The 25,108-nt window shown below is 39.5% G+C and overlaps 1 protein-coding gene across 2 annotated transcripts in view; it reads right to left on the bottom strand.

Moving 5' to 3' along the window:
- Positions 1-25,108, bottom strand: part of BMPER (BMP binding endothelial regulator) — a gene marked incomplete at both ends in the record, with an annotated part of 242,828 nt that overhangs the window by 188,259 nt on the left and 29,461 nt on the right. For both annotated transcript variants that reach the window (XM_084229389.1, XM_084229390.1), the window contains 2 exons: positions 682-764; positions 21,809-21,908. In XM_084229389.1, the coding sequence (XP_084085515.1) occupies positions 682-764; positions 21,809-21,908 (183 nt within the window). The remainder of the gene's footprint in view (positions 1-681; positions 765-21,808; positions 21,909-25,108) is intronic.

Genomic DNA, 25,108 nt, shown 5'->3' with positions numbered 1-25,108 from the left:
TAAATTATTTCACAATAGAATGAACATTTTTTTAAACACAGTATTTCTTTAGAGATAAGAGAAGTCTTTGAAATTTAGCTTTCTCATTTCCCCTTTGATAATATAATGATCTGTTGTCATTAGAGCCATGTGGAATCAGTGCTCATTTCAGAATTCATTCAGCAAACACCAGCCAAGCAGGCTCCTTAGGAGCTGAACTGGTGGTTCTAAAATTTGTTGTGTTGAAATCATTGAGGTTACAGTGAGCTAATTGCTTTGATTTAATACAGTTTACAGACTGGCTCCAGTTCAAAATGTTTCTAAATCAAAGAAGGAAAACATATATCCTCTAACAATACCTCTTTCTGCTAACAGGAATCCATGTTTTACTCAAAATTGACTTCACAGGAAGACATGAATTTTCCCCAAGGACGTATGCATCTTCCCAGAAGTTTTCCAGGCACCATTTAACAATCACAAACAAGTTCACTGTGTATTTCTAGAAGCAAGTCCTATACCATATCTATCATCAATCTGTTTTGTTGTGGTGAATTTTACAATAAATATGCACAAAAATACAGCTGCTTTTCCATTTTTTCTCACTTATGTTTTGCTTTTTTTGTTTGTTTCATTCTGGTTTGTCTGGAAAGGGCTTCTGAGACAGAGTGATTTTCCCTGGAAAGTAAAATAGTTAGACTTTACCTGGCACTGGCGCAGGACACAGGGCTCTGCAGGACTCTGCCATTTGAAGGAGCTGTTATAGGTATTCCCTTCATAGGTGCAACCTGGACAAGAAACACAGAGGCAGGGAGAAGGCCAAGAATGAGTGTGGGTTTCTTTTATCTAGGAGCAAAAGAAGTTGCGTCCTCTCAGCCAGGAACGGTGGTCACAGAGACGAGCACGTGTCATTGGCTTTTTTCCCCCAAAACACAACTAATCTTTCTAAGTGTCCACTTAACTTTCACTTACATTAATCCTTTGACTAGTAAGAAGATTAAGCCCACAGACTACATTTTCAATTGGAAAACGATGGATTAATGAATTCTCTTAGTCAAAATGAATGACCTCATGACTTTACATATGCTTAATGAAGTATGAGGAGTACAAGGCTAAAACATCTCTGTGAAAGGAAATTTTATATGAGACTAAATAAACTTAAAATTGCTGAACAAGAGGAACATTTCAAACATGGTAGGAAACAAAAAAAAATAAATAAAATACAGGAATTACTTGTAAAATTCTATACCCATCTAAGACTCTTGAAAGCTACTGTCTTCACCAGATTCATCTTTCATATTTCACTTTAATTTTATTTTTATGTAATGAGCTAAATTAAGAAAATTTGAAACTACCACTGTATAGATTATCACACATGATTTCACTGGCCAAAACACATGTCATGCTTAATCTTTGGCCAAAATCAAGAGCAAAGGCACCAGAGATTTTGTAAAGAGGAAGTAAGGCAGAAAACTTAAGATTTTGTAGACAGAGCCAAAGAAATAATGATGCAAAGATCACAGCCTAGATCTTGATTCATTTTGTACAAATAACATCCTTCACACATTTTTGAAAAGATATACGTGGCTATGTCTCTGATCACTGCCTAGTAGATGCTCAGAAGCCACCAGGCAAAGGGATTTACCAATCATAGATCAGACGGTTTGGCCCAAGAGTACAGAGGAAAGCAACACACACGCATAGGATAATGAAGAAATAAAGTGGCTGGCTCTGTATGCTTTTATGATTGAGTTCTGACAAGCCAATCACCCTCAATTTACAAGAGTTTTTCTTGTCCAAAACACAGACAGAAGACTCACCCTCTTCCCTAAATTCTTTTAGACACTGCTGTGGTGATTAAAAAACAACAACAACAACATCAACAGAAAATGCTTAATACATGCACAGAGAATAATAAAGAACTTAAGAGCATTTTAAAAGACATTTTCATAAACTTGGAGTCCTGATCTGCATTCCCAGAGAATTGTGAATGAAAAGATCTCAGTAATACTCTTCTCTCTAGTTCCTACAAATCAAATTACTAAAATACACAGCTGATTGGAAACATATTAGGGAAATGCTTTCACTATATATTTTTTAATTTCCTTTGCATGAAGTGTTACAGAGATAAAATGTTCAACCACAGGGGACCCTAGCACACTACAAATACTTACACCGAACCAAAAATGAATACAGTAAATTTTCAACAATGAAAACCAATATAAAACAATTTGGGCTAGCATAAATCTTACGAACAAACACACTTACAATAGACATGCCATGTGCATGTCTGATCCACTAACACAGACTTACTCGGTATAATAAATAACTTGTTCCGAGAGATGGAGGCGGGGAAATCAGAGGACCAAATCCAATTCATGTTAAGTCCAAGTAAATATGAAATGCCTGCCAAGTCTGCCAGCAGAGTTTCCAAATATGTTATATATTTTCATCCTCTGGCTTAAAAAAACTGAAAGGGTGATTTTATGCTGCTAATAGAGCAGGCAAAGAGCTTGCCCCTTTAACTTTGGAGGAGGAAGAACACTACAAAACCCACAGAGCTCAGCCTGAATGTATAGGCCAAGAGACTGTTCCCAACAACCACAGGTCAGGCACACGCAGGGCTCCCAGGAACCATACAGGGCTCTCTAGATTATCACTCCATGTGGAATAAGAAGTTTTGAAATAAGTGACCCACAGGGCAGGGAACCAAGCAACATTTTCTGCTTCAAATATGTACCTGTCATTTGGAAAGCTGTGTCTGCCACATATCTTTTTACTTTTTAAAGATTTATTGATTTATGCATACAAGAACTGGGGTACAGGCCAGAAGCACAGGGGGCAAGAGGATTCATCAGAGACAGAGTAGGGAACAGAACAGGCAAACGGACCAAAGACACTGCTGAGGGGAGCAGCAGGCGAGACAGGAGAGGTCTGCTGTGCCATGTGGGTAGCAACCTGGCCAGCTGGGGATGAACTCCTGCTGCAGAGGCTGGGGATAGCCTCATAGTGTTGTGCTTAACCCCTCGTGCCACCAGGGAGGTCCTGCCACCATATCTTAACATGGGAAGATAAAGGTTAAAAAGATCAAAATATTTATTTGATCTTTACTGCCCTTACCTCCATGTCAGTCGGCCGTACCTTAGCCCATATAATAGATCTTCCCAAATGCTGGATGAGTCTGAATAATGGAATAGACTCAAAAACACCTGTGATCATCTTTTCAGTAAGTATAATTCATACATTCATGCCTACCTTCATCATCATCAGTGACCTATAGAGATTTCAGTATACCATTCATTTTAATAGATTTCAGACAGAAGGGATTCTTGGGTATAAGATCATTGAAGACATTTTTTATTGCTCTTTGAGTTCATGTTCTAAGATAAAAATGTTCTCTTAATTCAAGGTATTATTACATTACTAGCTATTTAAAGACTCATATATATGTACAATTCAAAAGTACCTCATATTTATTCCAGAATTACTTCTTGTTTTCTGTAAGGAAAACATCTTTACAATAAATTCTATTTGGCATCAACTTTATAGTGTTAATAAGACAGACGGGCAATATTTTGCACCTATTTTTATTGAAACCCCAGAAGAGGAAATACTAAATATTTCTGATTGTCCAAGGTAGAAAGAGAGGCAAAGAAAATTTTTTCATCACACAGAAGTAAGACTTCTCAAATTATCCATAGTGAAAAGTCAGTTTATTTAATTTTCGTTCTTCCAACCCAACGTGGACTGATAAATATATGTGTGTGTAATGTATAATAAGATAAATTTTTCAAAAATTAAGTTTAAGACCAGGAAAAAACACGACCAATTTATTATATTATTATCATCGTCATTTCAATTGTTTCCCTTTTGTTCTGTACATATCTCACTGTAGACCAGCATCGTAATCTGTGGACCACTGGTGACCCTGCAGAGCAGGCTGCATTGCATTGGTGGATGTGTCATGGCAATCAGGGGGACACCCAAAGAAACAATCAAAATAATGTGTCTCGGATATTTAGAACCAGAAGCAAACCTACCCATAATATAATAGTTTCTCTCCTTCATTTTACAAATGAGAAAATCTGCACAGAAAAAATAAAGTGGCTTGTTCAAAGTGAAAAAGCATTAGGTGTGAAGCGAGCACTAGTATCCAGGCGTTGCATGAAACCTACATTTTCTCATCAGGTCTAAACTGGTAGTATTATTTGGACACTTTGTAATTCATAATATCTTTTGCAGTGAGGGCTTAATATCCCAGGAAGAAGGCCAACACTGTCCCTATAAAATTAAGTGGTAGCAGATCCAGAAACTAAATGAAAGAGTGGTTGGGGGTCAGGGGGGTAAAGCTGAGGAATGGTAAGGCAACCAGAGAAGTAGCCATTCCTTTTTCTTTAAATATTTTTAAATAAACTTTCTTCAGGGGAATTTATAAACATTCATTAGTTTTCTTCTGGTGATAAAAAGCTTTCGCGTCTCCACAAGCTTCAGTGAAACCATCCACACTGCAGCAGGAGGAAGTGATTATTTTCTGATAAAATCGCTACAGTATATTTAAACCTGCAGTTCTCCACCTAAAGTAATTTTGCCTTCCCTTTATCCCCAACCCAGGGGACTTTTGATAATGTTAAGATTTATTTTCAGTTGTCACAAGTAGGGAATAAGAGTGCTAGAAGGTTCTGGTGGGTAGAGGCCAGGAACAGTGCTCAACATTCTATAATACACAATAAAGAATCACAAATCCAGCTCACAATGTCAAAGATGAGGCGCTCTGAATCAGACCATCACATATAGCTCAAAATCATTCTTCTTTACATGTGAAATAGCATAAAACCAACCTAAACTAGCTATACTTTACTTGTTATGTATTTTGGAATTTTAAATATTTTCAGGGTAGGGAAGAATTTCAGAGCTTTTTTTTTTTTTTTAACGTGCATGCTCTTGGTAAAGAAGCTTGTCCTAGTCAACTCAGAAAACACGTGGCAACAGAAATAGGAAAAACACAAATAAATTGAATCCACAATTAAGCAATAAAACTCATTTTTCTTATTAGTTTTGACCTTTTCCAGTGGCCACATTATCCCAAGGGAAAGAGAGTACCACACATTTTCATTATTCTGTTGCTAAAATAGCTGTTAAAAATCATCAGGACCATAAAAAATGGCACTGGCCTTCTAACAAGACTTAGCTCCACTATTTTCACCCTCCTAGTCTTAATCCTTTCACTTTTCATGTTAACATTAGCCAAAGAGCAGAGAACAGGATCTTATCATGACCAATAACTTAACCCCTGGCACCCACAGGCCTACAACATGGGCCCAGCCTACCTTTCCAGTTATTTTCTTTCATACCTAAAACTCCATCTAGGTCCCTGGGTTTATCCACCACCCCTGATCATACAGAACTTGAATGCTTCTTAATGAGGTTCAAGTTCTTGAACCAAGGCCCTCCAGTTTCCCCATCCCATTGAAGCCCCACCCCCTCAGCTGCAGCTGCCTAAGTACCCAGTGGGAGAGACCGTGGTCTTTATCTTATAGGATGTCTCTGTAGCATGCTGACCTTGCTTTCTTTCTTCCACTCATCCTCCAAACCTTCCAGATGCTCTCCTCCAATTTTCTTTCTAGTCCCTTCACTCCTGCTCAACTAAGCTACTGGTTAATTCTCTCTTGGACACTTACAGTTGGCTCACTGACTATCTCTCTTGGCTGGAATCTTCCTGCACAACTACGTGTATGCACAACTAAGTGTATGCTCCTTAAATCCAGGGCTTATTATGTCACACTTGAACTCTCACTGACTGATGGTCTCAACATGGCTGAGATGTAGACTAATACCTACCCTCAACCCTTTTCTCCAGACCAATTGGATGAGTCACTGTAAAGGAGGAATCTAATGTATAGTCAGGAATGAAAACCATTTACTATAAAATTCCTTTACTATAAAATGACCTTTACTATAAAATTCAAACTTCTAGAAAATTCAGCTCTCAGGCCTGGTCTTAATTCACCTGCTCCCAAACACCCCATGCTGCAAATACATTGCACTTAGAATTTCCCCAAACCAGGCTGGAAGATCTCATCCTATGATTCTGTACATGCTGGTCCCTCCTTGAAAATCCAAGATCTTATCTATTTCCTCCATTTCCATTACCCTAACAGTGTGACAAAAGGTGCCCCGCTCTTCTTCCTTGCCTGGATAACTCCTCCCTCAAGATTAACTCAAGGCGGTAGCCTTGGGAAACCTTTTTGGAAACTTCCCCGCTCCAGCTGCTCTCCTGTGCCCTTTCTCCAAGCACACTTGGTCATTCAAATGCAAATTTCCAGGTGCCTTACAGTACTTTGCTTGTAGCAGGTACTTCCTAAGTGTTTAGTTTCACTGGTAATAAATAGTGAACGCTAATACACAACTATTTCTGCAAACCCCAGAATAAGAGCATAGGAAGAATGACATTTCCTGGACCTCCTATCTTCTCTTGGCAGCTGGACAAGTTCAATTCTCTATTCCACCGCCAGAAACTGCAGTTTTTCTGGAGCAACTCAGATATCAAAATTCATCTCTTCTTTCCACATCCCCCAGGGACCAGGCATGCTAGGGTTGAGCACAATGGAGGGATGTCCTTGAGCAGCCTAACCTCTACCCAAACATAAAACAAGAAACATTAATACTGTCTCAATAACTTGTACAAGCCTCATCTTAAGCTAATTTCCAGGAGGATGTTTTTTTCCCAAAAATCCAATTTGGTTCCCCAAACTAATGGTTTATTCTAATCCTTTTTAGAGAAGAGGAGTCAGCATGGAAACTGTCATATTCACTTAACGTAAACTTGGGGGTCTTTGAAGACAGGCCACGCCACACGGTACAGGAAAGCAAAGCAGACAGGTCTGCCATTCTTTGTGCTTTTGGGCCACCTGATACGGCACCTCTAGCTCCTGGATTTGGTCAATAAGCCCCAAATTAGCACAGTCCAATACAATTTTTTTAATGAACCACTTTTCAGTCACTGTTCTCCAGAAACATGTGGAAGTATAATCAAAAGAGGTAACTTAAAATCTGACCAGTCATTCTAGGGCTTAAATTGTGTCCTGAGGAGTTCATTTAAAACAGACTTTTATTACTCTTACAGGCTGTCCCTACCATGGATCCTGCAGGCAATTTTGCTTATTTTTGGCTAATGGGAATTTTACAGCCAAACTATTTCCTCAATCTCCAGAGAAAGAATCAGACCAATGAACTGAGTCCTTAAAGAGAAGTCTGTGTGCTCTTGCCACAACATCCTCTTTCGCAGCTCTTTTGTTTTGCTTCCCAATTTGGAATCAAACATATGCTTGAAATAATCATCAATAGAAAAAGAAGTGGTAGAAAGCTATTTTATTTAATTTCTTGATGGCTTTATGGATAAAGTCCCAAAAACACAGAAAAAAAGGATGAGTAAAAAAAGATGACTTGCAAATTCAACTCACTTCTCCACAAAAAGGAACATAAAATATCCACGTGACTTACCTGTATTTCTAATCTATGTGCTTATCGAAGATGGCAAATTGATGAAATTTTGGCTTGTAGAACTCGTCTCATAACTGTATAGTATTATATAAAATGTCTGGCATTGATATTTAGGTAATAAAATTGATCCTATGAGCCACAAATAAATTAAGCTTTCATTCAATCAGTTATGCTTTCAAAGATTTAACATAATTAATGCAATAAAGGAAATATGCAATGCATTAAGAGAGAAAAATGCTTGCAGTGATGTGTTTGTATGAGCCACATCACCCACCACTCCTGCATTTGATCTGTTCTTACCATAAGCACTTCAGAATGTGAAGTGAATCGCATTCTGAGCTGAATCAGCATAGCAGCAACCACACTATCCTGGACATCCTTTTGTCAAATTGCCAACACCTACTGCTTCTCAACAGGCAAAGGAGAAATCTATTGAGTTCATACTGAACAAAAATGAAAAAATAAAAACAAAACTATATCAGTGGACTGCCCCATTAAGTCATAAACCTGGTTTCTAATATGGGCAGGAAAATGTCAGCGGAGACCATTTCCAAAGATAAGCTCTATGAAATATTTTAAGAAATATTCCATAAAAATCTTCCCAGCAAGAGAAAGAAAAAGAAGACAGGAATGAAAGTCATTTAAAGTAAAGCATTGTAGGGGCCTCCCCTGGTTGAGTGCTGCGCTGTGAAGCTGTCCGCAGCCTCTGCAGTACTGGTTCGATGCTGGCTGGTGAGGGTCCCACATGATGCAGCAGACCTCTCCTGTTACGCCCGCTGTTCCCCTCAGCAGTGTGTTTCATCAGTCTGCGTGTTCTGTCACCTGCTCTGTCTCTGGTGAATCCTCTCACCCTCCCACGCATCCGGCCTGTACTCCAGTTCTTGTATAAATAAATCTTAAGAAAAATAAAGTAAAGCATTCTACTTAAAGTTTTCACAGGTGATTTAATTGCATTCTCATAAAAAAGCACTATGGGACAGCAAACATTTTACCTCTAGTTTTATAAATAAGGAAACCAAGATTCAGAAAAACTAAATTGCTTTCTCCAGGTCAGAGAGCCACTCTTTCTTGGTCATTGTTTCAGCCATGCGAGGCACAGAGAGATCAGAAAGTGGTCACGTCAGCAGTAAGAATGAAATCCCTATGGAAAATCACATAATGACTTCCAGTGACATCCTCTTCCTATGAGTATGAAAACCAGTACATTATGGTAAAATGCAGGTTTTGTGGGTGAAGAGGCAAGACCTTATTTTGTGAAATCATGTTTCAACTCTGTTCTTTTTTTAAAAAAAATATTTATCTATACAAGAACTGGGGTACAGGTCAGAGGCTCAGGAGGGTGAGAGAATTCGCCAGAGAGAGTAGGGAGCGGAACAGGCAGATGGACCGAAGACACTGCTGAGGGGACCAGCAGGCAAGACAGGAGAGGTCTGCCACACCATGTGGGTTTCTCCCTGGCCAGCCGGGAATCAAACCCACACTGCAGAGGCTGTGGACAGCTTCACAGGGCTGCACTCAACCTGCTGTGCCACCAGGAAGGCCCCTCAACTCTGTTCTAAGCACCTTTTCATTTGACTAACAATCATGCTCTGTGTTCGGTCTTTTGACATCATAAGGCAACAAGTAATGAGGGATCAAAAGATCAAATTCAAACCACCTAAGGTCTAATTTGTGTATTCTTCAAAGTAGGAACACCTTTCACACTTTGGGCTACACAGTAGCAACCTACAAAAATATAATTTATTTGAAGACAATAAAACAACCAACAACCTCATATAATAAAATGTGGTGGCTACAGACAAAAAGTCATGAATTGAAGCCTCAGTTTCCCCAAAGTACTTTCAAAGACATCAGTGAAAATCTCTTTGGTGAGAAGAAAAATGAGTTATATACAACAAACATGAAATACCATTTGAGGATCAACATCTTATATTTTTTTTAGCTTTAGGAAACATAGATGCAGACATAATCTTTATTATCATAAATTAAAAAAGATGTTTAGGGGGGCCTCCCTGGTAGCACAGGGGTTAAAGTTAAGTCTCAGCTCTATCAAACTATCGCCAGCCACTGAGGCATGAGTTCAATCCCCAGCCAGGGAGCTGACTCACATGGCGCAGCAGACCTGTCCTGTCTCTCCTGCTGCTCACCTCAGCAGTGTATTCCAGTGGATCCTCCCGTTCTGCTCCCCACTCTCTCTCTGGTGAATCCTCTCATTCCCACACCTCTGAGCTACACTCCAGTTCTTATATGCATAAATAAATAAAAATAAATCTTTTTTTAAAAAAAAAAAAGGATGGTTAGGACTCATTGTGAAAAATATTCTCAGAAATATCCCACTCCCCTGGGCCGCCCCTGTGGCGCAGCGGTTGAGTGCTCGGTTGCGAAGCTGCCCGCAGCCTCTGCAGTGCCAGTTCGATCCCCGGCTGCTCCCCGGCCACTGGAGGAGGGTCCCGCATGGCGCGCAGACCTCGCCTGCCACCTGCTGCTCCCCTCAGCAGTGTACTTCGGTCCTTTTGCCTGCTCTGCTCCCCGCTCTGGCTCTGGTGAATTCTCTCACCCTCCCTCACTTCTGACTGTACCCCGTGCTTGTATAAATAAATAAATAAATCTTTGGAAAAAAAATAAAAAGAAACTTTAAAAAAAAAGAAATATACCACTCTCTTTTACTTTTCATTTTTAAATAATTATAGAATCACGCAAAGCACCCTTCACACAGCCTCCCCATTGTTAGGAGAGGAAACTGATTTAGTACAATCCCTGCATTTTAAAGAAGAGGAAACTAAGGTCCAGAAAGAAGTGACTTGACCAAGATTAAATAACTATAAGAAGCAGAGTAGGAATTGATTCTACATCTAATTCCAAGACCAATTCCCTTTGACTTTATTCTTGAAAGCACAGAGAATCCTTGTGACTCACTTCCAGGCCACAAGGCACAGATATTCCTGGTCTAGATGTCTGAAACCATCACCTTATTTTTTGCCTTTAGTACCTCAATGTTACCTTACCTCTAGAGGTTTGAAGTTACTACCCATGCATTCATAGGCTATCAAAACGGTCATACTCCAGAGCTTCCCCTGGTGGCACAGTTGTTGAGCACTGGGCTACGAAGCTGCCCGCAGCCTCTGCAGTGCTGGTTCGATCCTTGGCCTCCAATGAGGGTCCCACATGGCGCGACAGACCTCTCCTGCCGTGCCCGCTGCTCCCCTCAGCAGTGTATTTCATCAGTCTGCCTGTTCTGTTTCCCTCTCTGGCTCTGGTGAATTTTCTCACCCTCCCATGCTTCTGACTGTACCCCCCATGCTTCTGCTTGTATGAATAAATAAAATAAATCTTTTTAAAAAAATGGTCATACTCCAATCTCCAGAACTCAAAATATCAAAGCCTCAAAATGCATTTCAAAATCTGAACTCTTGGCCTGTTCCAGATATGCCCAATATCCTCAGGTAGTCAGAGGACTGTCTGATATGTTAAACATCAGCCAGTCCATGCCCAAGCATGTCTGAAGATAAGTATCTTGAGCCCTTTAACCACCAAGCTACTGGAAATATCATTAGGTGGCCCCAGTGTAAATAAGCTCATCTGAATGAAGGAGGAAACAGTATGTGCAAAGCCCCAAGGCAGGAAGCAATCACAGAAATCTGGAAGAAATGAAAGAACATCTCCTTGTGCAAAGGAGTTCAGAACAAGAGGAGGTTAGAGGGATAAGAAGGAACCAGAGCTTGCAGAACTTGTTGACTGTCTAACCAAGGAAGAAGGAACCACGAGGAGTGTTTGCTGCACTCACAGTGTTTGGTGATACCTAAGCTGTCTTCAGCTCTAAAGCACCATTCTCCAAAGATGCTCCTATCTGCCATGAACTCAGAGCTGCTGTGAGTATGGCTGGTAGAATTTTAAGGTGAATCGTCTATTTCCACACCTGGATATATCCACCTCGTGTAATCTCCTTAGTGTGGGCAGTACCTGTGCATGTGATCGATATCACTCCTGCAAATAGGTTATGACACATGGCAAAGATGAAGCAATTTTGCAGGTGCAATTAAGATCACTAATCCATTAGAATTTGACTTAGTAAAGAAGTATTATCCTGGGCCTCCCTAGTGGCACAAGGGTTTAAGACACGACCTATGAAGCTATCTGCAGCCATGGCAGCACGTGTTCAATCCCCAGCCAGGGAGCTACCCAATTGGCGCCACAGACCTCTCCTGAGCCCGCTGCTTCTCTCAGCAGTGTATTTTAGTCAATCCGCCTGTTCTGTTCCCCACCTACTCTGTCTCTGGTGAATCCTCTCACACTCCCCCCAACACCTCTCTCACTGACCTTGAAGATGCAAGCCATCCTGCAGCTACTAGGAAATAAATTCTGCTAATTTGAGATTAGAAGATTACCTTGAGCTTCAGATACGACCCAAGTCCTGACTGACCTCGACTGTAACCTTGAGAGATGCAGGTAAGCTATCCTCCCCAGAAAAACTATGAAATTATAACTGAGCAAAATTTTAGATCACTAAGTTTGTCATAATGTGTTGTGCACCAATAGAAAATTAATAGATATCAGTAACTGAATACAGTTGCTAGACCAGTAGCCAGCCACTGAAGAAGACACCTGTAGTTTTTTGATATGGCTACCAAGCACACACCTGATGCAGCACTTTGCATACAATACAACAGAGAGACCAGGACCACCAGCCTCCTTTGTCTGATGAGGAACATTCTCAACTTGCCCACTTCAAAAAAGTGAAAACTGAAGCACTGCAAGTCAGCAACAAGCCTTGGAAATATAATCTTTAACTTAAAGGCAACCACAAACTCTTCATTTAAACTGCCTTCCAAAATCCTATGGAATCTAAAGCACAGAGGCCCAGAATAAATGAGTTGAGACAAATTTGACAGGGAAAGCTGATCTCTGTTTTAGGTTTTCTTACTAGTTCTAACAGCAAAAACAAATTTTTTAAGTATGATTTTAATGTTAACAAGACCTTTTTAAACAAATAGGGTCATTTTTACTCAAATGCCAAAATAGCCTGGTTTACATTACAGGAAACCAATCTATGAAATGTAACATTTTATACATCTTTTTTCAGTTATAGAAAAGGAGAGGGAAAAGGAAACCCTTCCAGTTTTTTTTTTTTTTTTAACTTTAAAAACACATTAACAACCCCTACTCAAATTACTAAGACTGATTAGATAGAATTAGTTATACTCTATATGGGCAGCTATTCCAGAATCTTAGCAACTTTCATCAAGTAACATATCAAAAAGTGTCAAGCTCAAAATTATGGTAAAAATAACAATGGCACTGGAACTGAATAGCTCAATGGTAAGGATGTCTTTTAGAGCAATGCAATTTCCAAAGTGTTTTAAGTGATATATCAATCTCAGTATTTAAACAACTACACACACAGAGAGAAACACACACAGACACTTATACATACATGAGCACATGCATGTGCACATGTGCACACACACACACACACACATTATGCAGACTAACTCTGGATGAAGTCCCAAGAATCTGGTAAATGATTGTCTCCAGGAAAGGGTACAAGGTAGTGAAGGTGAAGAGTGGAAGGAAACCTTACTTTTATACACACACACACACACACACACACACAGTATATTTTTAGTTGAATAATTGTATTACCTATGAAAAATATTTTATAAAATCAGACTCACACATGCAAAAAAGTAAACCCCACAAAAAGTAAAGGGACCCTGCTGGGTACAAACAGTTATGAATACTGAAAGGGAAAATAATTAAGTTAAAGCTTCCTCATGTCAATTAATAAGAAAAGTCACCGTCTCCTAAGCCACATTATTTTCAATCACCTCCACAAAGCCTGTCTGCCCAAATGCTTACTTTGAAATTGCTGGTCCACCCAGGCTACAATAGCCCTAGGGAGAAGGGGTGTGGTAAGGTGGAGGACCACAGAGATAATGTAGAGCCTCTCTCTCCTCCATGGCTGGAGCCCTCCTACACCAGCTCTCCAGGTCTCTCCTCCCTCTTTCTATCTCACAGGCTGGATGCTCCCAGGAAGACAAATGGAGGATGAAGTCTGAGTCTCCCCAACCTTTTTAGCAACCTTAAGACCTTGAAAAATACTTTTTCACCACTAAGTGTCTAGTTTCCCCATCTGTTAAATCAGAATATTAATAGCCAGCAGTTCAGAACTGAAAACAACAACATCTATGAAAATCTAAAGATTGCGGTTTGTTTTCTCTTCCAAAATAGTCTCTCAATGTAGTTACAGTACAGTCTAAATGCATGACAGAGCATTAACCTAAAAGCAGGTCACTCCTTATTTGGGATGAGGAACTTATATTCAGGTCAATTATACATAATAAATAGAAAGCATTTGGTCATATCTAAAAGAAAGAAAAGCAGATGTTGAGGAAAGAACCACTCTTTTGTTTGAGCAACAGAAAATGCACAATTAAACGTTGCCAAAGAAGTTTGGTTTAAAGCAAACAACCAGATTGATACATGCCTGGTTAACATAGCCTTTCCATATTAAAACACTTAAACAACAGAATCATATACTCTGTCAACACAAGACATATGATTTTTTTAAGTTTTTTTTTTAAATATTCATTCCCATATAGGAAAAGCTTCCTCCAAAACAACCATACAATAATATTCCTCAGGCATGGCTGTCATCCAGGTCATTCTTGAAGTAATAATGAGAAGAGACCCCTTACTCATGGCCTCGTATTGTAAGAAAGGCAACTACAATTAACAATGTCTAATAGTTTACCATTATTCATAGTACCCTATAACTTTGGGCAGTAATTGGTCTATAAAAATGAGCCAAATCAGCTTAGCATTCTCCTTGCATTCTTTCTCTCTAATTCTTATTTCTCATAACCTCAGGTGGTTGGTCTGATTTGGGAAATCAACATGCCAATATTTATATTTTACCTCCTTCATTTCATGAGATTTTATAAGATATTTTTAAATCAAATATAAAGGTTAAACTATTAAAAAATACAGCCCATGAGATCACCACCAGTAGAAAAATGAGACAAAGCACAGAGAAATCAAAGACAAGGGAAGGTTGTGGAAAACAACCCCACTTGAAAAATGAAAGACTATTTTAAATCTTTCATCAAAGTATTGTGGACAATCAATATTTCATGCTTTCTATAAAGAAAGGATGAAATTTGACCTATAAATGTTTGAAACACACCTTATTCATTTATGATCCACTTATAACAAGCATATATTCATAAAACAAATACATTATTGTTCATGAAAGAACCCCAAATTAAAGAGTGATTCTCAGTCCAAGTAAATACAGCAAAGCTGCCAAAACTCTCTATTTGACTCTCGATGATCTCACTTGTTTTCATCATACAATATTGAGCTTTTCAAATTAGATTAATCTTTTGCCTGGTTGTTAGGCTATTTGGATATAAATTTGTACCCATTATTAGTATAAAATAATCTCAAAAGCACACAGAAATACTTGCTTGAGAATTGGTTACAATTTACTCACTTTTTCATTTAATGAGCATATGACTTCATTAAATTTCATTAAATTTGGTAAGCAGTGCCATCCCAAAAATGCCTGGCATGTAGATCAGTAAATACTCATTGAAGGAATGAATAAATGAATATATGAATGAATGAATGAATGAATGAATGAAACATATGAGCAATCTGATTGAAGCAAACAGGGACACAAAGCATGCATACTCATACCTGTATGAGTACAGAACCTTTCTAAGAATCTTTTGGGAAGTTTTCAGATTTATTTCCTCAAACACACCTAGCCTACCAATTTCTTCCTTTTCAAGATCAACATCTTTTACAGAGAAAAATAAGTGAAAGTCATAAAGGGATGGTTACAGTTTTGTCTGACCCCTCTATTCTCCCTCCCACCCCCGAAACAATCAACAAATAAAAAAAAAAACCTGTTTTAGATTCTTTCCAATTCAATAGACCTGAAGCAATGTCAAGAACTGATGTGGGAACAAGCCCCCTAGGAGATTATAAGTAGAAGGCAATGTCTGAGAACTAGTGCAAGACTGTGTATACTGTGACCTTCACTGGGGAACCTCCCTTCAACAGCTCTCTTTGAATGGGTTAACTGGCTTGTTCATGAAAATAAGCTGCCTCTTCCAGAAAGCCTTCCTGGAACATTCCTCAATCCTCTTCCCTTTTCCTCTGTACCCCAGCATCCCCTCCCTAGAGAACGTCCCCACTGGATGGTATTTCTCTGTCTCCCCAGCAGAGCAAATTCCTCGAGGGCATGGACACCCTCTGGTTCATCTTTGGATAACTAAACCTTCACAGATAAATTATTTAATTTTTTCTGAGGCCTCAGTTTCCTCATATGTAAAAGAGAAAGATAGAAATTACCTCACTGTTGTAAATACTAAGTCATAGTAAGCCTAAAACAACAAACCTAGTATCCAGCATGATGGGAAAACAAGCTCCTTAGTTACATCTATGGAGGTAAAAGGTCAAGATAAAGGTCTTAAATCACACAATTCCCAACTCAAAACCACAGGTATCAAGAACACTAAATGGAAAGGCAAATGCCCAAAGCTCTCACAAGCCTCGGGATCAGAGGTACTGGTGGACACAGGAAGCCCGGTTTCACCAAATTGGACAGTGACTGACATATGGAAAACCATGTTTTCCCATTAGAACAATGTCCTCACTGAGGAGGTGTCCATGATCAGCAGACCAAACAAGGAATGAGAATTTCCCACTAGACACCTATGTGGAATGGACATAGTCATAAAGACCAAGACACAATAAATATTAATTTTTGAAATTAATTAAAGGAATGAAATTAGGCTTCACATTATTATGAATAAGCTAGGAACACTAATTACATAAATTGCCCAAATTTCTTAAGACACTGAGAAAGAATGACATGATAGTAAGCCTCCTTCTCAACAAAATTTCCTCATACAAAAAATAATAACCCCAGTGCCCCTTCAAGTGCTTCAAATGCAGAATATCTCTGATGATTAGGATGACAAAAGTGGTAACAATGGCATTTCTCATGGAAAAATAATTTTTAGAAATAAGAGGCAAATAAAACATCCCCGTTTTCTTCATCCAACCTATATTCTAGATTTAGTAGTTTCTGTAACTATAGTTTGTCGACATTGGGCCAAATTCTGTGAAAACTGTATCATTCAAGTCTTAATGTGTTGACAACTATCACATTTTCTGTAACTGAAAAACAGAAAAGCAATTGATGGACTGATTAAGTTCTTTAAAGGAAACTTGATACCACTTCTCACTGCAAAGGGAAAGGAAAATATCTCTGTTATCCTGAAGAGCAAAGGACTGTGTGAGGCCAGTGCACATGGCAGGCTAAAAAGAAGAATCAGCAAAACGGACAGATAAAAAGCTGTTAAAGTGAAGGCAGCTGAGATGCCCAAGTGTCTCCAGGTATAATACCATCTTTCCTTCCCTAAGTACCTTTTAGGAAGAAAGGGCTTAAAAATTCCCAAAGGGACAAGAAAGGAGATGAGCTTTGCCGTCTTTGGAGATGACCATGATGCTCATTACAAGCCAGCATGAGCACACACTCCCCACAGCACTCTGATTTTCAGGTTCCTGCCCTTGAGAAACATATATGCACAAGAGCAATAGCCATGGCTAGACGGTGCCTTGCAGCTTTGCAAAGAAATGAAAATCTAAACATCTATCAATGAGATATTAAATAAATTATTGTACATCTATGCTGTGGAATACATACAACAGATAAATGGCATGAACTGGCATGGGAAAAACTGAAAAACATGTTAATTATTAAATTAAAAGGAAAGCAAACTGTGGAAGAATGTGAAGCTTAATTCCATTGATGTAATAGTAAAACCACATACACAAAATTTTATCTCTATATATCTAAGTACATATGTGTGCATCATACATGCTATTTTCACCTTTCATCTTTGTCATAAAAGCAAAATTCCTCGGGCCTCCCTGAGGGCGCAAGGGGTTAAACACAGCTCACCATGCTGCAGCCTCTGCAGCACAAGTTCAATTCCCCAGCCGGTCAGGAGCTAACCACATGGCACAGCAGACCTCTCCTGTCTCACCCACTGCTCCCCTCAGCAGTGTATTTCAATCAGTCTGCCTGTTCTATTCCCCACTCTGTCTCTGGTGAATCCTCTCACCCCTTGCACCTCTGACCTGTACTCCATTTCTTGTATGCATAAATAAATAAATCTTTAAAACACACACACACACAAAAAAGCAAAAATCCTTTTTGGATATCTTCTGGTAAGTGAAAAGAGAGATTAATGGTAAAAGACAAGTGGTATACATAACATTAACTTTCAAAAAGCAGGAGATACTTGTACTATATTTCACCTTCCCATAGGCTTGCTGATCTTCCAAAAGGATTGTCTCTGCTGGGAAGCATGGCAGACCACACCCTCTACCCATCCCATCAGGACTGACGCACGCCTTGCTCACCTCTACAAGTGGGCCCGACCACATTGCAGCCTGACCTGCCTGGTAAGCAACATTAAAAACAGCATAAAGCATTACCTTGAATGTAAATGCCTTTCAATATACAGAGTATTAAGTCCATTAGCTCTCCTGTTACCATGCACTAACTGATCCAAAAAAACAAGAGTCGCTATATCTTTGCATAGGAAAATTCATTGCATATTATTCCCTAATCAGATTTAAATTTTTTGACCCTGTGCCAATCTTGCCTAGATATTATTCTGCTCTAAATTGAAGTATTATCAACAAACTTCTCTTTAATATGATTCCTCACTGAATCACTCTTTGAGTAAGGAAAGTCGAACCCCCAGGGTTAGCATGGAGGAAGCTTATTGGAAGAAAACTTAGGAGAGACACAGCTGCTGCTGGCTTAGAATTTCTACTACACACTAAGTATTTGTTGTTGTTGTTTTCCCCTGTGTGAAGCACAGGATACAAAGGATTGAGGAAAGGTTTAGCCAGATTTCTTGGAAGGGCAAATCCAGAATGATCTTTGGGTTGACGCTAAGCTCTCTACCCAGGTAATACTCCTCCTGTGGCTCTCTTTTCAGTCACTATTCCTTTACTACAATATGCTCTTTGGTTTCAACTTCATGTTTTTATCCTTACACTATGCTAAAATCCAGGATAAGAGGGAAGGAAACACATGGACTATGGGTGATTTCATGGTGACAGGTACCCTACGGGAGCAATAACTGATGGAAAGAATCCTAATGTTACCACAATTAAAAGAATAAAAAATTAATCCAGGATATAATCCAAATGCCCAGAAGTGGAAAAATGACCATTTCTACAACAGAATCTTAAGTACCCATTAAGGTCAATATTTCCAAATAAATCAAGAAGGTATTATACCCCGATGCTAAGTGAAAATTAAAAAAAAAAGCAACATGAATAGTAAGATATCAACCAATAAACACTTTTACAAGGGAAAAAAATAAAGAATCTACCAAATATTAACAATAGTTACTTCCGGATGGTGGAATTATGAGTATTTATTTTCTGCTTTCCCACACTTTTGACTATTTTTGAATGCTTCATCTATGAGCACAAGTTACTATTCTAACCAGAAAAAAACATAATAAACCAGATTCTAAGAATGAGAGCTGTGTCCCTCAAAGTCCAAAAGCTAAGGTCTGGATTATGGAGTAAAAAGAGAGAAAATGAAGGAGGCCTCTGTGACATCTGCCCTCCAAACCTGAGAAGTCACTATATCTATTCAGGGGTCTCTCTCATGAAGGTTCACCTCAGGGCAGATTGAGAAATTTGACCTCCCCAAAATGCCTTGACATTACTATCAGAAAGAACTCAGATCACTGAATTCACTAGTCTATTCTCACATCCAGCTAAATTGATGAGGTTTATTTACTGAAACTCAGAAAGAATACTCAGGAATTATATTCATCTTGGGTATCTCTTTCCCTTGGGAGATTATGGTAATCTGACAAAATAATATTGATAAACGGAAGAGCAGGACAAGAAGGAAAGGTTACACACCCAATGGCCACAAAAATTCCCTCTGTGCTGCCAAAGATGAGGTTGCAAAGCCAACACTTTGGGTGCATTTCTCTTGACACAACCAGCTTCCATCCTATAATTCCCAACAGACCTTTTCCTGGGAGGCAGTCTTGCTAATAACCAAAGATGAAAAAGGCAAAATAGCAGTTTAGAAAGTAAAGAATGAAATAGAGGAGCTTCTTTAAGATGAAACAAGAGTGACTTAGACACTGTGAAATATAGTACAAGACACAGTAATGTGTATTTACTTGTAATTGCTTTAACTGACCACCTGCTTCAGAGATTCCTATGAAATTACTATTTCAGGCCTAGTATTGCTCACTCTCAGAAGTCAAACACCTGACTCCCAACTCCCAAATGGTTGATATGGTTCTGGAAAAACATCATCCCAGTCCATTTGCACTTGCTCTGAGAGGCTTCAGAGAGTATGTTTATATGGTCAAGTCCATCAAGTACTTAAAGAGTGTATACTATCCTATACTTACATTAATTTAGAAGTGTTTACATTCTAGGCAGGATGCTAAGCACTTTATGTCTTTCCCTCTAACACAATTACTATCCTCACTTCACAGATGAGGAACTGGGGTAGAAAGAGAATCTGTGTCTACTTCTGCTCAAGTGAGAATGCTGGGATATCAGCTTCTGGGGGTGACCTAACAAATAACCACAGCTTGGTGACTAAAGACAACAGAAGTTAATTCTTTTAGAGATTTGTGCTCCAGAAGTGAAAATCGAGGTGTCAGCAGGGTCATGCTCCATCGGAAGACTCAGGAAAGAATCTCCCCTTGCCTTATCCTAGCTTCTGGAAACCCCAACTGCCCCTTGGCTTGTGGTGGTGTAACTCTGATCTCTACCTCTCTTGTTTGTTTTTAGCCTTTAACAATTGTTATAACTTATCTTAGTAGTATCAGTATTATTCACTTGGCATTAGTAACTGAAGTGTGGATTTTAAATAATAGTGTGTTTTGAAAAGTTCACAGGATCTTTGTTGAGGCTCAGCAGTTGTCATGAGTCAACCTGGTTTCTGAAGAGCAATTTCTGAGGGCACATTTAGGTCTCAAAAAAATATATGGCAATAGAAGTTACCTGGTCCTATGGCAATAGAAGTTACCTGGTCCTGCAACAAGATATAGTTCTATGGTTCTCCATCCAGGCTGCATATTAAATTTTCAGGAAGTTTTTTTAAAAAGAGATGACTAGCAACATCCCCAGAACAACTGACTTAGAAGAGCAGGGACCCGAACCCAGGTGTTTATATCTGCCTCTCTTGTTACAAGGCTGTCTTCCCTAGGTATCCCTGTCTATTTCTCCTTTTGTATGAAGACACTAGTGATATTGCATTTGGGACCACCCTTATCCAATACAACCTTATGTGTGCTAATTATCTATCAAACCATCCTATTTCCAAACAAGGTCAGATTCTGAGGCTCTCAGTGGACATGAACTCTAGGGAACACTACAACTAAAACTACTGGATTCAGATGTGGCAGTGGTAGCTACACAGCCCCATCCTGAGTCACTGTGCTAGTTTTGCGGACTGGGAACCCCTACTCTATTAACACCTAGTGAGTGCACTAGGCAAGGAGCGTGACCTGCTCCATCCTCGGGAGCTGGTTATCTACTGAACGCAGATGAAATAATGCAGAGGAAGAGCACATTGCTGAAGTATCGGTGCAGGCTTCTGTTTGACACAGAAACCCAGAGGGGAATGTGGAAGATGGGGGCAGGAGGTGGTGAGTGCAGGCAGCCTCTGGACATGGTGGGAGGAAAGACCTAGACTAAGGCAAGAGACAAGACAAGAAATCACATATTTCAAAAGGTAACTGTATGCTGAGGACCATAGGAAACAAAGCCGGAGTAAGGGTACTGTAAAGATTCTTCAAAGACAAGCAGAGGAACTTGAATTTAATTTGGAAGGAAAGAAAAATTAGAGGGACCAAAATGATAAAATTGGGGCTTAAAGACTCATCTGGTAGAGGTGGGCAGGATAAGGATAGGTCTTGGAAATCTGAGTGTTGAAACTTCTTGACAAAACATGCTTGTGTGCATGTAACACCAGAGCACATGAGCATCATCTTTACATCTTCTCCTGACAGTTTAACAACTTGCTTAGAAAATAAACCAATAGGCAGATGCTTACCATACTTTCACCCCTCCACTAGGAGAGTCCCCCTATGGCCAGCCCTCCCAACACATACACACACACACACACACACCAGCTTCCCTCCCAAGTCCCATTTACCCATTTGCACCCCAGCCAAGAGCTGAGTGAAGAGAAAGAGAAATAAAAATGCCTGAAGCAAAAGCCAAAAGAGAAGGCAGCCAAGACATAAATCACCTTTGCACCGCTCACAACAGGTTCCCTTCTGCTTGATGGCCAGGGCACAGTCTCTCGAAAGCACGGGGCACTTCTCTCTCTTACAGGTCACTTCCTTGTTCTGGGCAAAAAGAGACAAGAGACATTTGAAATAAACTTCAAACAGAACCTCCAGTACTCTCACACATGGTTGAGGTTTTCCTCGCCTCCCTCTTCCTTACCTTGCCTTCCTCTTCGGAGGCAAAAACTCTACAATAGCAAATACGATTTTGCCCTTTCTGGAACAGAGATATCCATCCAAGAACATAGGAATTTCGAGATTAGGGACAGATGGCAGAGGATGAAAGTTCTTTTATTACAAGTCAACATAACCTAGATAACCAAATGGCAGAAGAGGTTTTCCCCTGCTCTGTTCTAAGGTTTCTTTTTAGTACACACTATAGAAACGATAATATTTGGGTAATTCATATTTTGCCCATTGGGCTACCTGGGCCAGGACTGCATTGTGAGAACAAAAATATTTGCACACGGCCTTCCAACAATCCTTAATAGTAGAGTGCATTAAAATGCAGCAATCTAAAGTTCCAACTCAAATAATGACAAAGTTGAGGATTGAATCGGCTCAGTAAGAGAAAAAATAATATTCCCCATGCCAAGCAGAGACACAGTCGTCAGTGTTTTATGGCCGTGGGCAGCTGCATTATATTAGCACTTATGCTAATGAAAGTGTGCTAAGCATTTGCATCTTTGGATTTATTCTAAAAGGTTAGGTGTCAAAATGTTCTAGAGAAGATCCAAACATGATGTAAAGGTCTATTTGTACACAGACTATGCACACGAACCAAAAGTGCTGTCACAAAACTTGAGTAAGATATGATTTTTAACAAGGGCCTATGAAATGTTAATTACTGCTATTTCATTCTTTTTAAAATCCTCTGAGCTAAGAAGTATTATAGTTATCCTGGTTTACAAACAAGAAAACTGCTGCATAGAAAGGGCATGTAACTTTTCCAAGATTGCACAGCTTTGTAATGGCGGAGGTAGATTTCACATTGAACTCATAAATGTGTACATCCTTTCTCTACCTTACGATTGGTGCTACCATGTTCATTGATTTTAGAACATTTTGGAAAGGAGGGACTGATCAGGCCCCTCTCACCTGAAGATGAACTTGGAAGCCTCCTAACTCAATTCTGAAAATGGACAAACAGTCTTGGGGAGACCCACAGTGTACCTATATGCTTCAATATTCGATAAGAATAAGAAAGATCTAACCATTTTTGGTCTAATACCAAGAAGGGATGTGTGTGTGGTGGTGGCTGAGGTGGGGCGGGGGCTGAGGGTCCAGACCAAGCCCATACACCCACTTCAAGCCCTAAGAGAAAACATATTGCCTCTCTGCAGCTCTCCCCACTCCCATGCTTCCAGGGTCTAATTCTAAAATGACCCCAGACTGTCATCTCCACTCCCTTCAAATTATCAGAACCACCAAGAGTCCCAGAACCCCATTCCCTCCAAGTCACCAATTAGGATTCCCCAGATGAGGTATATGGACCTGGGAATGTTGGGCCTCACCTTCCCAAGAGTTCTGTGTCTATTTCAGTCTTGCAAATCAGAACCCCTGGGCAGTTTCTGTTCTTCCTTCTTCTTTCCTTTTCTCCCTTCCTTTCTTTCTTTTACCTTTTCAGATGGTACAGTTTTGTATTTCAAATGTTGTATGTTGTATTTCATATCACGATTACCAGCAAAAGTCTAGTTTCCATCCACTACCATATAATTGACCCTTTAACCATTTACCTGCCCCCTATCCCCTTTCCTCTCTGGTAAACACCATTCTGCTGCAGAGTAAGGGTTTGCTTTTGTTTTGCTTTGTCTCTTTATGATATCTGTATGAAATCATGCAGAATTTTTCTTTTATCATCTGACTTATTTTGCAGAGCATTATACCTTTTATGTATTATTATCACAAGTGACACGATTTTTGTCTTTTTTATAGCTGAGTAGTATTCCACTAGGTATATATAAAACAACTTCCTTATCTATTCATCCACTGATGGATTCAGGTTGTTTCCATATCTTGGCTATTGTGATTACTGCAATAAATATAAGAATGCACACATCTTTTCAAATGAATAATTTTGCATTTTTTGAATAAAGCCTAAAAGTGGAATAGCTAGATCATGCAGTATTTCTATTCTTTTTTTTCTTCAGAAATTTCCATAGTAACTGCACAACTTTGCATTCTAACCAACAGTAATGAGGGTTCCCTTTTCTCCAGGTCCTCCCTAACATTTATTGTTAACACTTTTTCATAATAGCAATTCATTAGTGGTATACGGTAATACCTCATTGTGGTTGTGATTTGCATTTCCCTAATAATAAGTGATGATGCACATATTTTCACATGTGTGTTGGCCATCTGTATGTCTTCTTTGGTAAAATGCCTATTTAGCTCCTCTGCCCATTTTTTTTTTAAATATTTATTTACTGGACCTCCCTGGTGGTGCAAGGGGTAAAGCACCACACTATGAAGCAATCCACAGCTTCTGCAGCACAAGTTCGATCCCTGGCCAGGGAGTAACACACATGGCGCAGCAGACCTCTCCTGTCTCACCCGCTGCTCCCCTCAACAGTGTATTTCAGTCAGTTTGCCTATTCTGTTCCCCACTGTTTCCCACTCTGTTTCTGGTGAAACCTCTCACCAGACCCACATCATCACCCTCTGATGAAACCCACCCCCCCCCACATCACTGGCCTGTGCCCCAGCCCTTGTATGCATAAATAAATAAATCTTTAAAAAAAAAGATTTGGAATCTTTTAAAAATCTTTTTTAAAAAAGATTTTTAGTCTTTTTAAAAAGCAGATTTGGAATATAAACAAAAAAATTCTCAAAAACCAAAATCTTTTTAAAAAAGATTTATTTATTTATGCATACAAGAGCTGGGGGCACAGCCAGAGGTGCGGGGTAAGGGGTGTGTGAGAGGATTCACCAGAGACAGAATGGAGAACAGAACAGGTGGATCTACTGAAATACACTGAGGGTCACAGCAGGCAAGACAGGAGAGGTTTGCTGCGCCATGTGGGTCAGGCACAAACCTGACCAGGTTCCCTGACCAGGCATCAAACTTGTGCTGCAGTGGCTGCGGATAGTTCATAGTGCTGACACTTAACCCCCTTGCACCACCAGGGAGGCCCAACAATGTTAATTCTTGACCCAGGAATGTTGACTGTCTTTTCATTTCTTGTATCTTCTTCAATTTCTGTCAAGTGTCTTACAGTTTCAGTGTACCCTGTATAGTATTTAACAAAAATCGGTATAAT

The sequence above is a fragment of the Talpa europaea genome (genome assembly GCF_964194135.1).
Source record: "Talpa europaea genome assembly, chromosome: 3".
In the NCBI taxonomy this organism is placed as follows: domain Eukaryota; kingdom Metazoa; phylum Chordata; class Mammalia; order Eulipotyphla; family Talpidae; genus Talpa; species Talpa europaea.
This window is presented reverse-complemented; position numbering and strand designations above follow the sequence as displayed.